This window comes from Narcine bancroftii, chromosome 8 (genome assembly GCF_036971445.1).
Source record: "Narcine bancroftii isolate sNarBan1 chromosome 8, sNarBan1.hap1, whole genome shotgun sequence".
Taxonomy (NCBI): domain Eukaryota; kingdom Metazoa; phylum Chordata; class Chondrichthyes; order Torpediniformes; family Narcinidae; genus Narcine; species Narcine bancroftii.
Genome location: NC_091476.1, coordinates 74,858,544 through 74,877,307, shown reverse-complemented (window position 1 = coordinate 74,877,307; position 18,764 = coordinate 74,858,544). Strand labels below are relative to the sequence as shown.

General features: G+C 45.1%; 1 protein-coding gene across 3 annotated transcripts in view; it reads left to right on the top strand.

Annotated features, from left to right (window-relative positions):
* mta2 (metastasis associated 1 family, member 2) overlaps positions 1-6,733 on the top strand; it is a 78,507-nt gene extending 71,774 nt beyond the window's left edge. For 2 of the 3 annotated variants that reach the window (XM_069894189.1, XM_069894188.1), the window contains exons 17-19: positions 258-289; positions 3,214-3,362; positions 5,016-6,733. In XM_069894189.1, the coding sequence (XP_069750290.1) occupies positions 258-289; positions 3,214-3,362; positions 5,016-5,148 (314 nt within the window). In that variant the 3' untranslated portion in view covers positions 5,149-6,733. The remainder of the gene's footprint in view (positions 1-257; positions 290-3,213; positions 3,363-5,015) is intronic. The other variant, XM_069894190.1, reaches the window with a different exon arrangement.
* The last annotated feature ends 12,031 nt before the right edge of the window (positions 6,734-18,764 follow it).

Genomic DNA, 18,764 nt, shown 5'->3' with positions numbered 1-18,764 from the left:
AAGGATTCTGTTCGCTCCTACATCAGATTCCTCTGCCTTTGGGGGTCTATCACCTCCCTACATCACAAAAGCCTCTTGTTCCTTCTCGCCCTTGGGTGTCTTCCCCACACCTCCCCCCATGGCAGGGTCCCTACGAGGGAGTCATAATCAGCAGTCTCCAAGGGAGCCTCCAAGGGACGGTGTCTGTTCGGCTCTCGTGCTCTGATGGATTTTTCAAACAGTGCTGATCTTCCCCTTCCCATTTCTGCCCTTTGCAGGAGCTCCAGGTCCTCTTCACATCCGACAGATGGTAAGTGGATGACAACTTGACCTGTCTTTGCGAATTCAGTGCAGCTTCCCAGTCCTAATACAGCTCACAGTGTTGCCCCCAAGCCACGCTTCTGTCCTAATCGCACACATTGTTTCTCACACTGATTTCTTCCATTTGATGGAATTGCTGGGCGCTTCTGTCAGCCCTCTCAGAATCAGAATTCATTGCCATGAACAATAAATTCTGAGGGTGGTATGGTTGGCGTAACGGTTACGGCAACGCTGTTACAGCACCAGAGTGCCGGGTTTGAATCCCACGCTGTCTGTGTCTACGTGGGTTTTCCCCGGGGGCTCCAGTTCAAAATGTAGGTCAATTGGGCGGCACAGGCTTGTGAGCCAAAGGGCCAGTTACCATGCTGTAGGTCTAAATTTAAATTTAACATCAAGAAATTTGTTGTTTTGTGGCAGCTTCACAGGTGCAAATATCGCTATAGATCACATTTCAAAATAAATTAATCGTGTAAAAAATAGGAGAAAGTGAAGAAGCAGGGGCTGTGGTTCGTTATCTGTCCAGTCTCTCCCCTTGCCCAGCACCCCGATCACTGACCTGTCTCCCCTCGCCCAGCGCCCCGATCACTGACCTGTCTCCCCTCACCCAGCGCCCCGATCACTGACCTGTCTCCCCTCGCCCAGCGCCACGATCACTGACCTGTCACCCCTCACCCAGCGCCCCGATCACTGACCTGTCTCCCCTCGCCCAGCACCCCGATCACTGACCTGTCTCCCCTAGCCCAGCGCCCCGATCACTGACCTGTCTCCCCTCGCCCAGCGTCCCGATCTCTGACCTGCCTCCCCTTGCCCAGCGCCCCGATCACTGACCTGTCTCCCCTCGTCCAGTGGCCCGATCACTGACCTGTCTCCCCTTGCCCAGCACCCCGATCACTGACCTGTCTCCCTTCGCCCAGCGCCCCGATCACTGACCTGTCTCCCCTCGTCCAGTGGCCCGATCACTGACCTGTCTCCCCTTGCCCAGCACCCCGATCACTGACCTGTCTCCCTTCGCCCAGCGCCCCGATCACTGACCTGTCTCCCCTCACCCATCGCCCCGATCACTGACATGTCTCCCCTCACCCAGCACCCCGATCACTGACCTGTCTCCCTTCGCCCAGCGCCACGATCACTGACCTGTCTCCCTTCGCCCAGCGCCCCGATCACTGACCTGTCTCCCCTCGCCCAGCGCCCCTATCCCTGACCTGTCTCCCCTCGCCCAGTGCCCCGATCACTGACCTGTCTCCCCTCGTCCAGCGCCCCGATCACTGACCTGTCTCTGCCCTCGCCAAGGTCCTGATCACTGACCTGTCTCTGCCCAGCACCCTTTCACTCAGGAACACATCTTGCCCTGGCATTTTAAATCCCTTTGTGCATCTGTGCAGCCTCTCCTCTTGGCAGGAAGGTCAAGGTGAAGGTAGAAAAGGCCTGAGAAATTCAGCAGGTCCCACACTGAGGTGAAGAGCTTGGGGCCCAAAACATTAGTTTCCGTATATACACGCAGACACGGGAAGAACGTACAAACTCCTCACAGACAGTGCGGTCCCAGTCTCTGGCGCTGCAAAGGCATTGCGCCAACCGCTTCGCTCACCGTGCCACCTGTGTAAAGGTTGACCACCCCCCCTCTATTTTTGGCCCCAACTGCCCACCCATCTAAGCTCTCAATGCCCCTACCATGGATCCTCGCCTCATCTGGTGCCCATCTGAGGAGAGGGGTCGGGATTGTTGGAAGTAAAACGCTACAGTCTGCAGACCCCACGGTTGAAGTAAAAACACGACACTGGAGAAACTCGGCAGGTCAAGCAGGGTCCTTTATGTCGCAAAGATAAAGGTACAGAACCAACGTCCATCGTATAAAGTCCAAAGCTTTGCTCCATAAAGGACACAGTTTGACCTGCTGAGTTTCTCCAGCTTTGTGCTTTTATTGTGGGGGTTGTTGTCTGACTATGTTCCCTTGAAAGGAGTGGATTTCCCGCCCACTCTCCACCTCCCTCCCGAATGCCAACCCCTTCCGAGAACACCAAAGACAAGTGAAAGGGTCATTAATTGTGGCAGGAAGTTCCCGCTGTGCATCCCTGGGCCTACGGGTTCAGCTAAATTGTAATTGTCCACCATAAAAGCCTCTGGCCTCAAACTAAGGTCAGGAATTGGGGTTTCAAACTTGATGGGCAACTCTGCGATGGTCCCAAGGAGAAAGAAACTTCCTTGTCCACATGGCGTGGGCTAAGTCCCAGGGAGCTGACTCTGTCACTGGAAGCTCAATGCAGTTGTAATAAGACTGGAGAACCAATCTTTTCAAAGGGTTTGCTTCCTGCAAAACAATTGGGGATTACGATAGCCAGCTTCAAGCTGAACACAAAGATCATTTCAGATTTGCTGTATCACGTAGTAAGTTGGAGAAACATTAAATTAACTTTGATTGAACTTGTCATGTTTAATTGTCTAAAGACGCTGACACATTGCGTGAGTTCAACCGACCTAAAAATGTTTTGCCGCTGATTTTCATTTGTACTCGGCATCTGATGCCACTCCTGTCAGTGTCCAACAATAGTCAGTCGGCACTGGTGGATTCTGGTCGCCCTGATCCCGCTTTTCCAGGGTCACAATAACCTGGTGACCCTGTATCCGTCACTGACATAGCCGAGATCAGTAGGAAGATGTCCAAGGGCGAAAGCAGAAAAGGAATTTTCAGTGATGTTTTTATGCTTGAAGTAGACTTAAAATATGACAGGAAATCTTATATCTAAGAAATTATGTGTAATAGGAAAATTTGAAGGTGATTTTCATGATCAGCAACTCCCAGATCCATAAAATACACCCCAGTGTTTAGGAAGCAAATGAGTTGTCTGATGTAGCCCCTCGGGGGGGGCAGTAACTTGGGGGGGTGATTAATGGTGGGGGACGTGACTGTTGCAGGGAGGGAGCCTACATTTGGCCACCACCAGAGCCTTCCCTTCCGGGATGAAGACAGACCAGGTTGGCACTGAGCCGGTGTGCAAGCGACCGAAACTGAACCCTGGAGATGCCCCCGACCCGATAGTCTTCGTGGCAACTGACCACACCAGGTGTGTGCCGTGGGGAGGGGGTGCACCATGGGGAGGGGGTGCACCATGGGGAGGGAGGGTGTACAGTGAGGAGAGGGGTGTACAGTGGGGAGGGAGGATGTACAGTGGGGAGGAAGGGTGTACAGTGAGGAGAGAGTACAGTGGGGAGGGAAGGTTGTACTGTGAGGAGGTGGGATGAGAAGAATAGGTACCAGGGTTGTACTGTGGGGTGGAGTGCGGAGGTAGGGCTGCAGGAAGACCATGGTGAGTGTGGGTCAAGGGAGGATGTTGGGAGTTGACTCGAGGTGGGACACCATTTGCTTAACCAGTGGAGTGTTGGAGGCGAGGAGCTCATAGGGAGGGCAGGATCGGGGTCCCAGGCCTGGATGGAGAAGCAAGAACTTGGCTGGGGCTGACACATGATACCTGCTTCCTCTGGGAGGTGAGAGGGTCGGGATGTCTGGTTGGAGGGTTCCCCCCCCTGAGGGAACTGGGTCCATCCTGCCTGAGGCGAAACCCCTCAACATTGAGGAGGCATCTGGGGAGGGGTTGAAACCTCCTCCAGGTACGGTGCTGGTATACGGAGTCAGATCGGGTGGGATCAGCCTGCTTCTGACCTCGTCGGCCCACGTCACATTGCATACCCAAGCCCACCAGCATCACCTCCGTCACTCCATCCCGAGACTGGCGTATGCTGGGTGGTGATGATCCTAGAAGATCGCTGCTGCTATCCGATGGCAACGTTCCCTGTAGATGGCGGAGAGAGTTTTGCCTGTGATGTCCTGGGCTGTGTCCTCTACCTTTTGCAGGGTTTACATTCAGGGATATCGGTGTCCCCTGCACCAGGCCGTGACCTGTAGCCAGAATGCAAGTTTCGGGTTGGAGGGAGCTTGGCTTTTTCTCCTTGGCATGACAGAGGACGAGGGGAGACCTGATAGAGGTGGGCTGCATGATGCGGTCGGCCAGAGGCTTCTCCCCAGGGGCTGAAACGACTAACACGAGGGGGGGGATGTAAGAGGCAAGTTCTTCATGCAAGAGGGCGGTGGGTGCATGGAATGTGTTGCTGGCAACAGTGCTTGAGGCTGGGACGGTTGGAGCCTTTATGAGACAGTTAGACAGGTCCATGGAACTGAGAGAAATAGGGGGGGGTGGGGGGTTGTGCAGCAGGGAAGTTCCAGGCTGTTGTTAGTGGGTCAGCACAACACTGTGGGGCCAAAGGGCCTGGACTGTGCAGTTCTGTGTTCAGCCACGGCCTGTCCTCTCTATCTCACTCCTCCCTGTAAGCTGCTGTCATGTGTCTCTGCAATAGGGAGTTCTCTGGAGCTTCGGATTCCCACGGACGGAGGTGCTCAGAGTTTTATGTTCAGTTTCACAACGGTTTCAAGGGCTGGTGATCTGGACACCTTGACCAACCTCAGTCGAGTTGTCGTAGAATGAGACTGGGGTGGGGTGAAGCCTTCTCCACCAGTTCAGAGGCTCACATAGCACAGATACAGCCAACCAATCGCCCCCTTGGTATTTCCCCTGCAGCCGCTGTGCCAGGACCTGCCAGAGGGCCGTGCCGGGATCTGTCAGGGGTGCCAGGGCCTGTCGGAGGACTGTGCTGAGGCCTGTTGGTGGGCTGTGCTGTTTTGAAGCGGTGACTGATGCTCTTCCCTGTGTCATGTTTTGCAGAGCAATCCGGAAGTCCCTGAGCCAGTCGGAAATGCGGAGAGCAGCACGGAGACCGTGCGTGCAAGTTAATGTCAGAGTCCCAGCTTCTATTCGCCCAGCACCGCTGGGGGAGCCCATCGTCCTGGAAGACTGAACACTGGCCGTGCACATCCGTGCACACTAGCACTCTGGAGTTAATGTGCACACTCAGCCACATGCACTTCTGTGCATGCACACTGCCCCACTCACACACGCTGTCTCTCTCACCCACTCGTCTCTCACCCACTCGTTCCCTACCCATTCGTTCCCCACCCACTCGTTCCCCACCCACTCGTTCCCCCACCCACTCGTTCCCCCACCCACTCGTTCACCCACCCACTCATTCCCCACCCTCTCGTTCCCCCACCCACTCATTCCTCTCCCACTTGTTCCCCACCCTCTCGTTACCCCACCCACTTTTTCTCACTCACACCTATGCTCTCACACTTGGGATTCTCACTATCTCTGTCTCACACACAGACACAGACACACCTTTCTTGAGTTTTCAGGGATTCACATTGACCCAGAAAAGGATGTGGAGGGCTGGGGTGAGGAAAAGGGTACAGGGGTGAGGAGAGGGGTATGGGGTTGAGGAAAGGGGCACGGGAATGAAGAGAGGGGCACAGGGATGAGGAGGGGGTACCTGGGTGAGGAGCACAGGGATGAGGAGGGGGTACCCAGGTGAGGAGGGTATGGGAATGAGGAGGGGTACCCGGGTGAGGAGGGTATGGGAATGAGGAGGGTATGGGAATGAGGGGGTACCCGGGTGAGGAGGGTATGGGAATGAGGGGGTACCCGGGTGAGGAGGGTATGGGAATGAGGGGGTACCCGGGTGAGGAGGGTATGGGAATGAGGGGGTACCCGGGTGAGGAGGGTATGGGAATGAGGAGGGGGTACCTGGGTGAGGAGGGTATGGGAATGAGGGGGTACCCGGGTGAGGAGTGTATGGGAATGAGGAGGGGGTACCCGGGTGAGGAGGGTATGGGAATGAGGAGGGGTACCTGGATGAGGAGGGGGTACCCGGGTGAGGAGGGTATGGGAATGAGGAGGGGGTACCCGGGTGAGGAGGGTATGGGAATGAGGAGGGGGTACCCGGGTGAGGAGGGGATGAGGAGAGGTTTTAAGGGATGAGGAGAGCAGTATGGGGGTGAGGAGAGGGATACAGGATGAGGAGAGGGGCACAGGGTGATGAGGAGAGGGGTGGGGGTGAGAAGTACAGGGGTGAGTTGAGGGGAAGGGGAGAGGGGTGGGGGCTCTCTCCCTCTCCTCCCTGCCAAGTGATGATGCCTGTAGCTGAAGCCATGGATGTAAATGAGATCACCCACTCCCACCCCCAGCATAGAACCGTAGTCGGTGAGCATCGAGTGTCTGGACGACTGTGTTTCGTGAGACTCTTTGCAATGACTCCCTGTTTGAAGTGAAGTACTGTACGGAGGTGCTGGCAGCAGCGTTACCGAGACGTGGTGATAATATTTTGTTTGCTTTTTATTTCCTTTCTGCTTTTTTTAAACACCCCCCTCCCCGCAGCTCGTCCTGACCTATCAAGGGAAGGGTCTCTCCCACTGTTCGATTGTCTCGGGCAGTGCCAGTGGCACTTGGGGACTCTTGAGTGAACCTGTCTGGACATTTTTTGAGACAAAACCAGACGCAGAAGCCATTTTTGTAAAAAAAAAAGCGATTAAAAGTTTTTTTCCACTCTAGCCGCAGTGCTTGTTCATTCATATCCGGGTGTGTTTTTGCCGTACGCAGTTTGGACCTTCTGCGGGCCAGCACTGTGCGGCAACCCCTGCCAAATGGGCAGAGCTCGACCCCGGGTACCCCCGGGGATGCAGACGCCGAAATCTGGACTCTAAGAAGGACAGCAAGGCTAGCGTTGGGGTTTTAGCGACCGGGACCGGGGTCTGAATCCCGCGCTGTCTGTACATTCTCCCCGTGTCTGCGTGGGTTACCTCCGGGGCCCACGGTTATCTCCCACGTTTCAAAACATACCGGGGGTAATTCTGTGGCGGAGAGGGCCTGGACGTCTAAAATCTAAAACAACACCATCTAATTTCCACACCTTCCGGTCACTTGCAAAATACTTCTGGGGTTGTGGATTGTTTTTTAGACATGCAGCGTGGTAACAGGCCCTTTTGGGCCTCGAACCCGTGCCGCTGAACTGACCTCCAACGTACCGGGGTACGTTTTGAATGATGGGAGGAAGCCAGAGCTCCCACGGGGAGACAGCGCGGGATTGGGAGGCCGGTCCCTGGTGCTGTGATGGCACGGCGCTAACCCTACTGCCCCTTTTTGACTTGTGAAAGAGCAGTGGTTTGTCTGAGCTTGTAACGGGGAGTGAGGATCAGGGTGCCCCAAGTATTTGGCCGTTCAGGAGACGTGGGATCAGCATGGATTGAACTAAAAACACGGCGCTGGAGAAACTCAGCAGGTCAAACAGCAGAGATCAAGGTACATCACCAAAGTTTTGGTCCTGAGCCCTTCATCAAGGGATGAGCAAGAGGAGTCACGTGATGGAGTAGTGGCCTGTCGGGGAACTCCAGCCCTCTCCGGAAAAGTTTAAAAAAAACACAGAAAACACAAAGGCACAAACATAAAAATTAAAATAAAGTGAAAGCAAAGGTGGGAAGAAAATGGCAGCGAAGAAAGAAAAGTCGAAAGCAATGGGAAGAAGGGAAGAAGAAAAGACATCGGAAGAAGAAGGTGAAGGCCTTACCTGTCCGAGCAGGCCCGCCGTGGAGAGAGAAGCCCACTCCCTCAGGTCAGTGGAAGTCCCGAGCTCCGGACTACAAAAATGGCTCGCGGAGCCATGCAAAACTGCGCAACCGCGCAAGACAAAAAAAACACTGACGGGAGGGGGGACCAGCTGAGGAGTCGATCTCCACAGCTGAGAATGACAGCTACAACACAACACGAAGAGAACATAGAAAACAACGAGAACAAGAAAGAAGAGAGTAAAAAGAAATCAAGGAAACAACAGATGACCAACCCAGAGGAAGAAGAAGAACACAGAGAAATGGAAGAAGAAGGGAAGGGCAAGACAATGAATATTTTTTTTTAAAGAATATATGGAATCAGTAAAAGAATGGCAATTACAAGAATTTAGTGAAATAAGAAGAATTAAAAGTGCAGAAGAAAAAATGAATAGAATAGAGATGGTCATGTCAGATATAGGACAAAGAGTGGACAAGGTGGAAGAACGAGAAACAGCCGTAGAAATGGAAGTAGAGGACTTAAAAAAGAAATGAGAAGAATCTAATAAAAAAGTTAAAGAGACACGAGCTGTTAGCTCAGAAGATAGATATAATGGGAAATTACAATAGAAGAAATAATATAAAGATAGTGGGCCTTAAGGAAGATGAAGAAGGCAAGAATATGAGAGGATTTATAAAAGATTGGATCCCCAGGGTCCTAGGAAGACCAGAATTACAGGAAGAAATGGAAATTGAAAGGGCACATAGAACACTAGCCCCTAAACCACAGCCACCACAAAAACCAAGATCCATTTTAGTAAAATTCCTAAGATATACAACGAGAGAAAATATATTGGAGAAAGCAATGAAGAAAATAAGAGAAGACAAAAAGCCACTGGAATACAAAGGTCAACATTTTTTTTTCTATCCAGACATAAGTTTTGAACTCCTGAAGAAGAGAAAGGAGTTTAATACAGCAAAAGCGATCCTATGGAAAAAAGGATATAAATTTATGCTAAAGTAGCCAGCAGTACTTAAAATAGTTATTCCAGGGCAGCAAAACAGACTATTCTCGGATCCGGAGGAAGCACGATAATTTGCAGAACAACTACAAGACAGACAGAGAGATGAAGACATGTAACAAGAGCAAAAATGACCACGAACTATATGTATGTGTTTATATGGGTATATGTATATATGTGTGTACATAAGTGCATCCGTATTTAAAGGAAAATATATAGAGTATAGATAAGAATTAATAAAGGAAAAGAAAGGGAAGAGAGGAAGTAAGGAGGGAATTAAGAGAGAGACCTTTGTTATACATGAAAATTGAAAACTTTTCTGGGGGGGCTGGGTGGGGAGGAGTTACGGTCACTGCGAAATCAGTTGACGCTTGCAAGTGAATTCGCAAATCCAAATGGAGAGGGGAGATGTGGTTGCCTGACAAGGGATAAAGGGCAACTCAGGAAGGGGAGGGGATAGTGGGGTTAAAGAAATTTTAGATAGGAGAATAAGGGAAATGTTTGATGTTTTAAAAATGTTGTCTTATAAAGTGTTCAAAATAAGAAAGCAGAAATATATAAGAAGGAAAGGTGATGATGAGGAAACGGAAAGGAAAGATAAACAAAGTATGAAATGGCTACGTTGAACTATATGACTTTAAATATTAACGGAATACATAAGCAAATCAAAAGGAAGAAACTGCTAAATTTACTGAAAAAAAAATTGATCTAGCATTTGTGCAAGAAACACATTTAACTGAAATGGAGCACAAGAAATTAAAGAGAGATTGGGTAGGACATGTAACAGCAGCTTCATATAATTCAAAAAATAGAGGAGTAGCTATATTAATCAGTAAAAATGTACCAATTAAAATAGAAGAGGAAATAATAGATCCAGCAGGGAGATATGTAATGATAAAATGTCAGATATATTCGGAGTTTTGGAATTTATGCAAGATATGCAAGATATTTTTTTGAAGCTAGCAGACACGCAAGGGAACATGCCAATAGGAGGGGATTTCAACCTTAATTTGGATTCAAACATGGATAAAACTGGGAAAAAAATTAACAGAAAGAACAAAGTAACCAAATTTATAATTAAATCGATGGAAGAAATGCAACTTTTGGATATATGGAGGAAACAACACCCAAAGGAAAAGGAATATTCATATTATTCGGGTAGACATAAAACATACTCAAGAATAGACCTATTCCTGTTATCAGCTCGCATGCAAGACAGAGTAAGGAAAACAGAATATAAAGCTAGCATATTATCAGACCACTCACCCCTGATATTGACAATAGAGTTAGAGGACATCCCTCCAAGAATGTATAGATGGAAATTAGACTCCATGCTACTTAAAAGGCAGGATTTTAGAGAATTCATTGAAAGACAAATTAAAATGTACTTTGAAATAAATACGGAATCAGTGAAAGATAAGTTTATACTATGGGACGCAATGAAAGCATTCATCAGAGGGCAAATAATAAGTTATGTAACCAAGATGAAGAAGGACTACAATCAGGAAACAGAGCAGTTGGAAAGGGAAATAGTAAATATAGAAAAAGAATTAGCAATGAAGGAAGACACAACTAAAAGAAGAGAATTGGCAGATAAAAAAATAAAATATGAAACACTACAAACATATAAGGTGGAGAAGAACATAATGAAGACAAAACAGAAATATTATGAACTAGGAGAAAAAACGCACAAAATTCTAGCATGGCAGCTTAAGACGGAACAAACTAAGAGAATGGTATTGGCATCAAGGAAAAAAGACAAACAAATCACATATAATCCAACGGAGATCAAGGAAAACTTTAGAGAATTCTATGAACAATTATACCAAACTGAAAACGAAGGGAAAGAAGGCAAAATAGATGAATTTTTAACTAAAATTGAACTACCAAAATTACAAATAGAGGAACAAAATAAATTAACTAAACCATTTGAAATAGTAGAAATACAAGAGATAATAAAAAAGCTACCAAATAATAAAACACCAGGAGAGGATGGATTCCCAATAGAATTCTATAAAACATTTAAAGATTTATTAATTCCTCCCCTCCTGGAAGTAATCAACCTGAATGACAAAACACAAAGCTTACCAGATTCATGTAAAACAGCAATAATTACAGAAATACCAAAGACAGGGAAAGATCCACTCGCACCAGCGTCATATAGACCAATTATCTTTACTTAACACAGATTATAAGATAATAGCTAAACTATTAGCAAACAGATTAGCCGACTATGTACCAAAAATAGTAAATCTGGACCAAACTGGATTTATTAAAAAAAGACGAACAACAGACAATATTTGTAAATTTATTAACTTAATTCATGCAGTAGAAAGGAATAAAGCTCCAACAGTAGCAGTTGCTTTAGACGCAGAGAAGGCCTTTGACAGTGTAGAATGGAATTATTTATTCAAAGTACTACAAAAATTCAGTTTACCAGAGAAGTATATTAATTGGATTAAAGCACTATATAAGGGGCCATTGGCAAAAGTGACAGTAAATGGATATATATCAAAGCAATTTAACTTAAGCAGATCAAGGAGGCAGGGATGCCCACTATCACCCTTATTGTTCGCGTTAGCTATAAAACTACTAGCAGAATTGATAAGAACAGAAAAGAAAATAAAAGGGATAAAAATAAAAGACAAGGAATATAAAATCAGTTTATTTGCAGATGACGTTATAGTATACTTAACAGAACCAGAACTATCAATAAAAGAATTACATAAGAAATTGAAGGAATATGGAGAAGTGTCGGGTTACAAGATTAACGCAAATAAAAGTGAAGCAATGCCAATGAATAATGTGGATTTCTCAAAATTTAAGAAAGAATCACCATTCAGATGGCAAATGCAAGCAATAAGATACCTAGGTATACAAATAAATAAAAACCTCGGCCATCTATATAAACTCAATTATTATCCACTAATGAAAAAATTACAGGACGACTTAGAGCATTGGAAAGACTTACCACTAACACTAATAGGAAGGATAAACTGTATTAAAATGAACATTTTCCCAAGGATACAATACCTATTTCAGGCATTGCCAATACACTGAACGGAGAAATTCTTCAAGGAGTTAAAGAAAATAATAAGGAAATTTTTATGGAAAGGGGGGAAACAGAGGATAGCACTAGATAAATTAACAGAATGGTATAAACAAGGAGGCTTACAACTGCCAAACTTTAAAAATTATTATAGAGCCGCACAATTAAGATACCTATCAGATTTTTTATCAAACAAGGGAAAAGCCAGATTGGACTAGATTAGAATTAGATAAAATAGGGGAAAAGATACCTGAAAACATATTATATAAATGGGATGAAAAATTGGTACAACATAGAACTTCTCCAGTATTACATCATCTACTCAATATTTGGAAAAAGATTCATGTAGAAAGGAATAAAACAAATTATCAATTACCAAAACTAATATTGACGCAAAATAAGTTACTCCCTTTTACAATAGATAACTTTTCTTTTCGAGAGTGGGAGAAAAAAGGGATCAAAAGAATAGAAAATTGTTTTTCAGGAAATAGATTATTATCCTTTGAACAAATGAAAGATAAATACAATATAACTCAAGATACAGTGCTGGCATATTACCAATTGAGATCCTACTTGAAGGACAAATTAGGAAGCAGTCTGAGGTTACCAGAGGGAAGTAACTTTGAATATGTGATTACAGATACAATGATAATCAAAAGATTTATAACAAATATGTATATTAAACTGCAAGAAAAGGAGAATGAGGAAACAAATGGTAAAACTAAACAAAAATGGGAACAAGATTTAAAGATAAAGAAGGAAACATGGGAGAAGTTATGCTCTGGAACTATGAGAAATACAATAAACACGAGGTTACGTATGATACAATATAACTGGATACACAGGCTATACATTACACCTCAAAAGTTAAATAAATGGGACCCAACAGTATCTGACAGATGTTTTCATTGTAAAAAAGAAATGGGAACAACAATTCATGCAATCTGGACATGTGAGAAAGTGGAAAAATTTTGGGAAGATCTAAACCAGATATTAAATAAAATTACAGAAAACAATATACCAAAAAACCCAGAGATCTTCCTCCTAAGTAACATAAAAACAAAGAATTTGGACTTGATTTGGATGGCGCACAAAAAAGATTTGTTATGATAGCTCTCGCCGTAGCAAAAAAATGTATTATGTCAACCTGGAAATTAGAAGATAACTTGAGAATACAACAATGGTATATAGAAATGAATAAATGTATTCCATTAGAAAAAATAACATATAATTTAAGAAATAATATTACAACATTTGAACAAATATGGGAGCCATACATGAAACACAATAGAGAAAACCTACCGGGGACATTCACTACCTAAAATAACGGAAGGAGAAGGAAATGAAAAGAATTGACTCAGTGGAATTTCTTGTTTATTTTTATTGAGTGACAACATTGTTTGACTGGTTTAATGTATCTTAGATTTTGTACTTTAAATGGATGGGGGGGGAGGTAGGGAGGGTGGGTTGGGAGGAGGGAGGGGGGGAGAAAACGACACTGTATATATTTGAAAAGGAAAATGTATGTATCTTGGTCAATGTGGTTTATGGTGTGAAAAATAAAAAATTTAAAAAAAAAGGTAAGTGGAGAAAGGTTTACGGGGATGTCAAAGGTATGGGGGCCAGGCCTGGAGGTGAGGCTGGGCCAAGCCTGGTGATGGAGGCTGGGCCAGGCCTGGTAGTGAGGCTGGATCAGGCCTGGTGGTGGAGGCTGGGCCTTGAATACACCCAACGACTTCACATCCACAGTAACACGTTCCACGTGACCCTCTGGCTGAAGAAATGTCTCCACGTCTCTGTTTTAAATCGACGCCCTTTTCCCCTGACATTGTGCCCCCGGTCCCGGACTCCCCGACTGCAGGAAACACCGTCATCCCCATCGACTCTGTCCTGATATGGTTACGTACGCAGCCTTCTGTGTTCCTGAGCATCTGAATTCCCAAACCACGTCGGCTGGAGGGGTCCGATGGAGTCTTGGGTGGCATGGCAAATCTTCTTGGGCCTTCGCCACCCACCAGGGTGGGAAGGAGGTCCCCCTGATTCGTGTCCCCTTCTCATCTGGCCCATCCTCAGTGGGAAAGGTCTGCTTGTATTTACTCAACAGAGATCCTACGTCCCCCTCGAGGGCCCACAGCGCATCCAAGTCAAAGCCTTGTTTTATTTACACCTTGCATCTTTTCAACGTGGTCGGTGGGAAAGAAAACACAGAAGAAACTCAAACTTTATGGGTAAGTGGGGGCCGGGAACCTTGGGCAGGGTCCTGGGTGGGGGCAGAGCCGAAAAGAAGGTTGAGACTGGCTGCTCTGAACCCCTCATCGTTTGCAGCGACCGGGATCAGGGTTCAAATCCTGCGCTGGCAGTCTAACCTTTTCATCACCCACCAACCTGCCTACATAGAACATTACAGGCCCTTCGGCCCACAATGTTGTACCAACCTCCTACCAAAAAAGTTCTAGACCCTCCCTACCCCTTAACCCTCTATTTTTCTTTCATTCGTGCACCTCGGAGTCTCATAAATGCCCCTAATGTTCCAGCCTCCACCACCACCCCTGGTAAGGCATTCCAGGACCCCGCAACTCCCTGTGTAAACAAACCTCCCCCCCCCCCCAACGTTTCCCCTAAAATTCCCTCCCTTCACTTTGTACAGATGTCCTCTGGTGTTTGCTGATCCCACCCCGGGAAACAAATGCTGGTGGTCTATCCTGTCTACACCTCTCAGAATCTTGTCGACCTCGATCCTGTCTCGCTTCATTCTCCTTCACTCCAGAGAGAAAACGCCCAGCTCTGCTTTTCAAGGCGATCGTTCCCCGCCCCCCCCCCCACCCTTCCTCTGGAGCTCATTCCACCGCCCTCTGTGCGAAGAAGGGCTCTCGTTAAGTCCCACAGGAGACTGCAGACACTGGGATCTGGAACAATCCACTGCAGGAGGAGACGGACGATCCGAGCTGCGCCTTCTAAATCTTTCACCTGGAACCTTTGCTCCCTGGGGAAACAGCGGCAACCCTCTTTGACCCAGCAGGAGAAGGCATACGGGGCCAGCCTTGGTGAGACAGGCTGAGTGACTCTCCTCCCCCTCCTCTTTTGGCCCATGGCGACTTGGCCACAGAGAGTCGTCCAGCTCTCCCCGAGATGTAAACGTTGTGGCGACTGATGATCTCCAGTGTGGAGGTGTTAAATCACACACCTCCATGGGCCACCACCACCCGGCCTGATGTTTGTGTGCCTGCTGGAGGTACCTCCATAAATTTCAGCCAGGCTGGGCAAGGCGTTGAGGCAGCCATTTTGTTTTGCTCAGCAGCCATTTTGTTCAAGGCTCCTTGACACCAGGAGTTGCCAAAACCTGCTCAATGTGATACAATAGTCTATTACATACACGTTTTTACTCTTACATACAAATTTTGTAACAAGTTTTATGTAAACATTAAGAAATGCATGTTTTTAAACTGCTATTTATTAGTCTGATGGGCTCTATTGAACTCCAAAGCCAGAGTAGGGAATGATAGATTTTATACTTTAGACATAGCGGAAATTGTCTGGGGCCTCCCCGGGTTGCTGTTTTCTTGCGACCAGGAGGTACCATGAATAAACTTCATTTACCCGTCAATAGAGGTTGCGGAGCTCGGTCGTGGCAGCAGGCGGGGCAAGTCATGCAGCCCTCCTCATGCGTTGAAGCCCGGGGTGGGGGGGGGGGGGTGTCCTATAATCCCATCTCTCTCAGGAAACCCCAGAGGAATTTCTGGGTAAACCCAACACAGGGACAAAATGGAGGTTTGGCTCCTGTGCGGAGAGAGAGGCACGTTGGAGACTCCTCTCCCCCCGCTGCCCCCCCCCCCCCCACCACCACAGATGCGTACCTGAGGTGCTTTCACATCCAGAATAAACACATCCACTCTTGGATTCAGAATCCACACATGTTGTCGTGAACGTGCGTCGTGAAATCCGTTGGGGATGCAAGATCCATCGAGGGCGGCTCCCGGTCCGCGTGGCGGTTACAGGGCATGGGACCGGGGTTCAAATCCCATGTGCGTTCTCCCAGTGCTTGCATGGGTTTTCCCCGGGTGGGGGGGGGGCTGCAGCTCCGGTTTCCTCCCAATGTTCAAAACGCGGGTTAATTGGGGTGTTAATTTAGGCGGCGCGGGCCAAAAGGACCTGTCACCATGCTGTACATCCGAATTAAATTAGTGCAAAAGGAAGAGAGAATGTGGCCGGGTCTGGGGATCATTCAGGAATCTGATGGTGCAGGGGAAGAAGCTGAGGGGTCGCCTTCAGGATCCCTGTACCCCCTTCCTGATGGGGACAGAGTGAAGAGGGCCCGACCTGGGGGGTGGGAGTTCCTTGAGGAGAGAGATTGCTTTCCTTTTTTTTAAATTTTTTTATTTTTCACACCATAAACCACATTGACCAAGATACATATATTTTCCTTTTCAAATATATTGTCGTTTTCTCCCCCCCCCCCTCCCTACCTCCCCCCCCCCCCATCCATTTAAAGTACAAAATCTAAGATACATTAAACCAGTCAGTCAATTCTTTTCATTTCCTTCTCCTTCCGTTATTTTAGGTGGTAGATGTCCCCGGTAGGTTTTCTCTATTGTGTTTCATGTATGGCTCCCATATTTGTTCAAATGTTGTAATATTATTTCTTAAATTATATGTTATTTTTTCTAATGGAATACATTTATTCATTTCTATATACCATTGTTGTATTCTCAAGTTATCTTCTAATTTCCAGGTTGACATAATACATTATTTTGCTCCGGCTAGAGCTATCATAACAAATCTTTTTTGTGCGCCATCCAAATCAAGTCCAAATTCTTTGTTTTTTATGTTACTTAGGAGGAAGATCTCTGGGTTTTTTGGCATATTGTTTTCTGTAATTTTATTTAATATCTGGTTTAGATCTTCCCAAAATTTTTCCACTTTCTCACATGTCCAGATTGCATGAATTGTTGTTCCCATTTCTTTTTTACAATGAAAACATCTGTCAGATACTGCTGGGTCCCATTTATTTAACTTTTGAGGTGCAATGTATAGCCTGTGTATCCAGTTATATTGTATCATATCGTATTTATTGTATTTCTCATCGTTCCAGAACATAACTTCTCCCATGTTTCCTTTTTTATCTTTATATTTAAATCTTGTTCCCATTTTTGTTTAGTTTTACCATTTGTTTCCTCATTCTCCTTTTCTTGCAGTTTAATGTACATATTTGTTATAAATCTTTTGATTATCATTGTATATGTAATCACATATTCAAAATTACTTCCCTCTGGTAACCTCAGACTGCTTCCTAATTTGTCCTTCAAGAAGGATCTCAATTGGTAATATGCCAGCACTGTATCTTGAGCTATATTGTATTTATCTTTCATTTGTTCAAAGGATAATAATCTATTTCCTGAAAAACAATTTTCTATTCTTTTGATCCCTTTTTTCTCCCATTCTCTAAAGGAAAGGTTATCTATTGTAAAAGGGAGTAACTGATTTTGCAACAATATTAGTTTTGGTAATTGGTAATTTGTTTCATTCCTTTCTATATGAATCTTCTTCCAAATATTGAGCAGATGATGTAATACTGGAGAACTCCTACGTTGTACCAATTTTTCATCCCATTTATATAATATGTGTTCAGGTATCTTTTCCCCTATTTTATCTAGTTCTAATCTAGTCCAATCTGGCTTTTCCCTTGTTTGGTAAAAATCTGATAGGTATCTTAATTGTGCGGCTCTATAATAATTTTTAAAGTTTGGCAGTTGTAAGCCTCCTTGTTTATACCATTCTGTTAATTTATCTAGTGCTATCCTCAGATTCCCCCTTTCCATAAACATTTCCTTATTATTTTCTTTAACTCCTTGAAGAATTTCTCTGTCAAGTGTATTGGCAATGCCTGAAATAGGTATAACATCCTTGGGAAAATGTTCATTTTAATACAGTTTATTCTTCCTATTAGTGTTAATGGTAAATCTTTCCAATGCTCTAAATTGCTCTGTGATTTTTTCATTAGTGGATAATAATTGAGTTTATATAGATGGCTGAGATTTTTATTTATTTGTATACCTAGGTATCTTATTGCTTGCATTTGCCATCTGAATGGTGATTCCTTCTTAAATTTTGAGAAATCTGCATTATTCATTGGAATTGCTTCACTTTTATTTACATTAATCTTGTAACCCGACACTTCTCCATATTCCTTCAATTTCTTATATAATTGATATTTCTGGTTCTGTTAAGTATGCTATAACATCATCCGCAAATAAACTGATTTTTTATTCCTTGTCTTTTATTTTTATCCCTTTTATATTATTTTCTGTTCTTATCAATTCTGCTAGTGGTTCTATAGCTAATGCGAACAATAAGGGTGATAGTGAGCATCCCTGCCTTGTTGATCTGCTTAAGTTAAATTGCTTTGATATATATCCATTTACTGTCACTTTCACCAATGGCCCCTTATATAATGCTTTAATCCAATTAATATACTTCTCTGGTAAACTGAATTTTTGTAATACTTTGAATAAATAATTCCATTCTACACTGTCAAAGGCCTTCTCTGCGTCTAAAGCAACTGCTACTGTTGGAGCTTTATTCCCTTCTACTGCATGAATTAAGTTAATAAATTTACAAATATTGTCTGTTGTTCGTCTTTTTTTAATAAATCCAGTTTGGTCTAGATTTACTATTTTTGGTACATAGTCGGCTAATCTGTTTGCTAATAGTTTAGCTATTATCTTATAATCTGTGTTAAGTAAAGATATTGCTCTATATGATGCTGGTGCGAGCAGATCTTTCCCTGTCTTTGGTATTACTGTAATTATTGCTGTTTTGCATGAATCTGGTAAGCTTTGTGTTTTATCAATCTGGTTGATTACTTCCATGAGGGGAGGAATTAATAATCTTTAAATGTTTTATAGAATTCTATTGGGAATCCATCCTCTCCTGGTGTTTTATTATTTGGTAATTTTTTTATTATCTCTTGTAT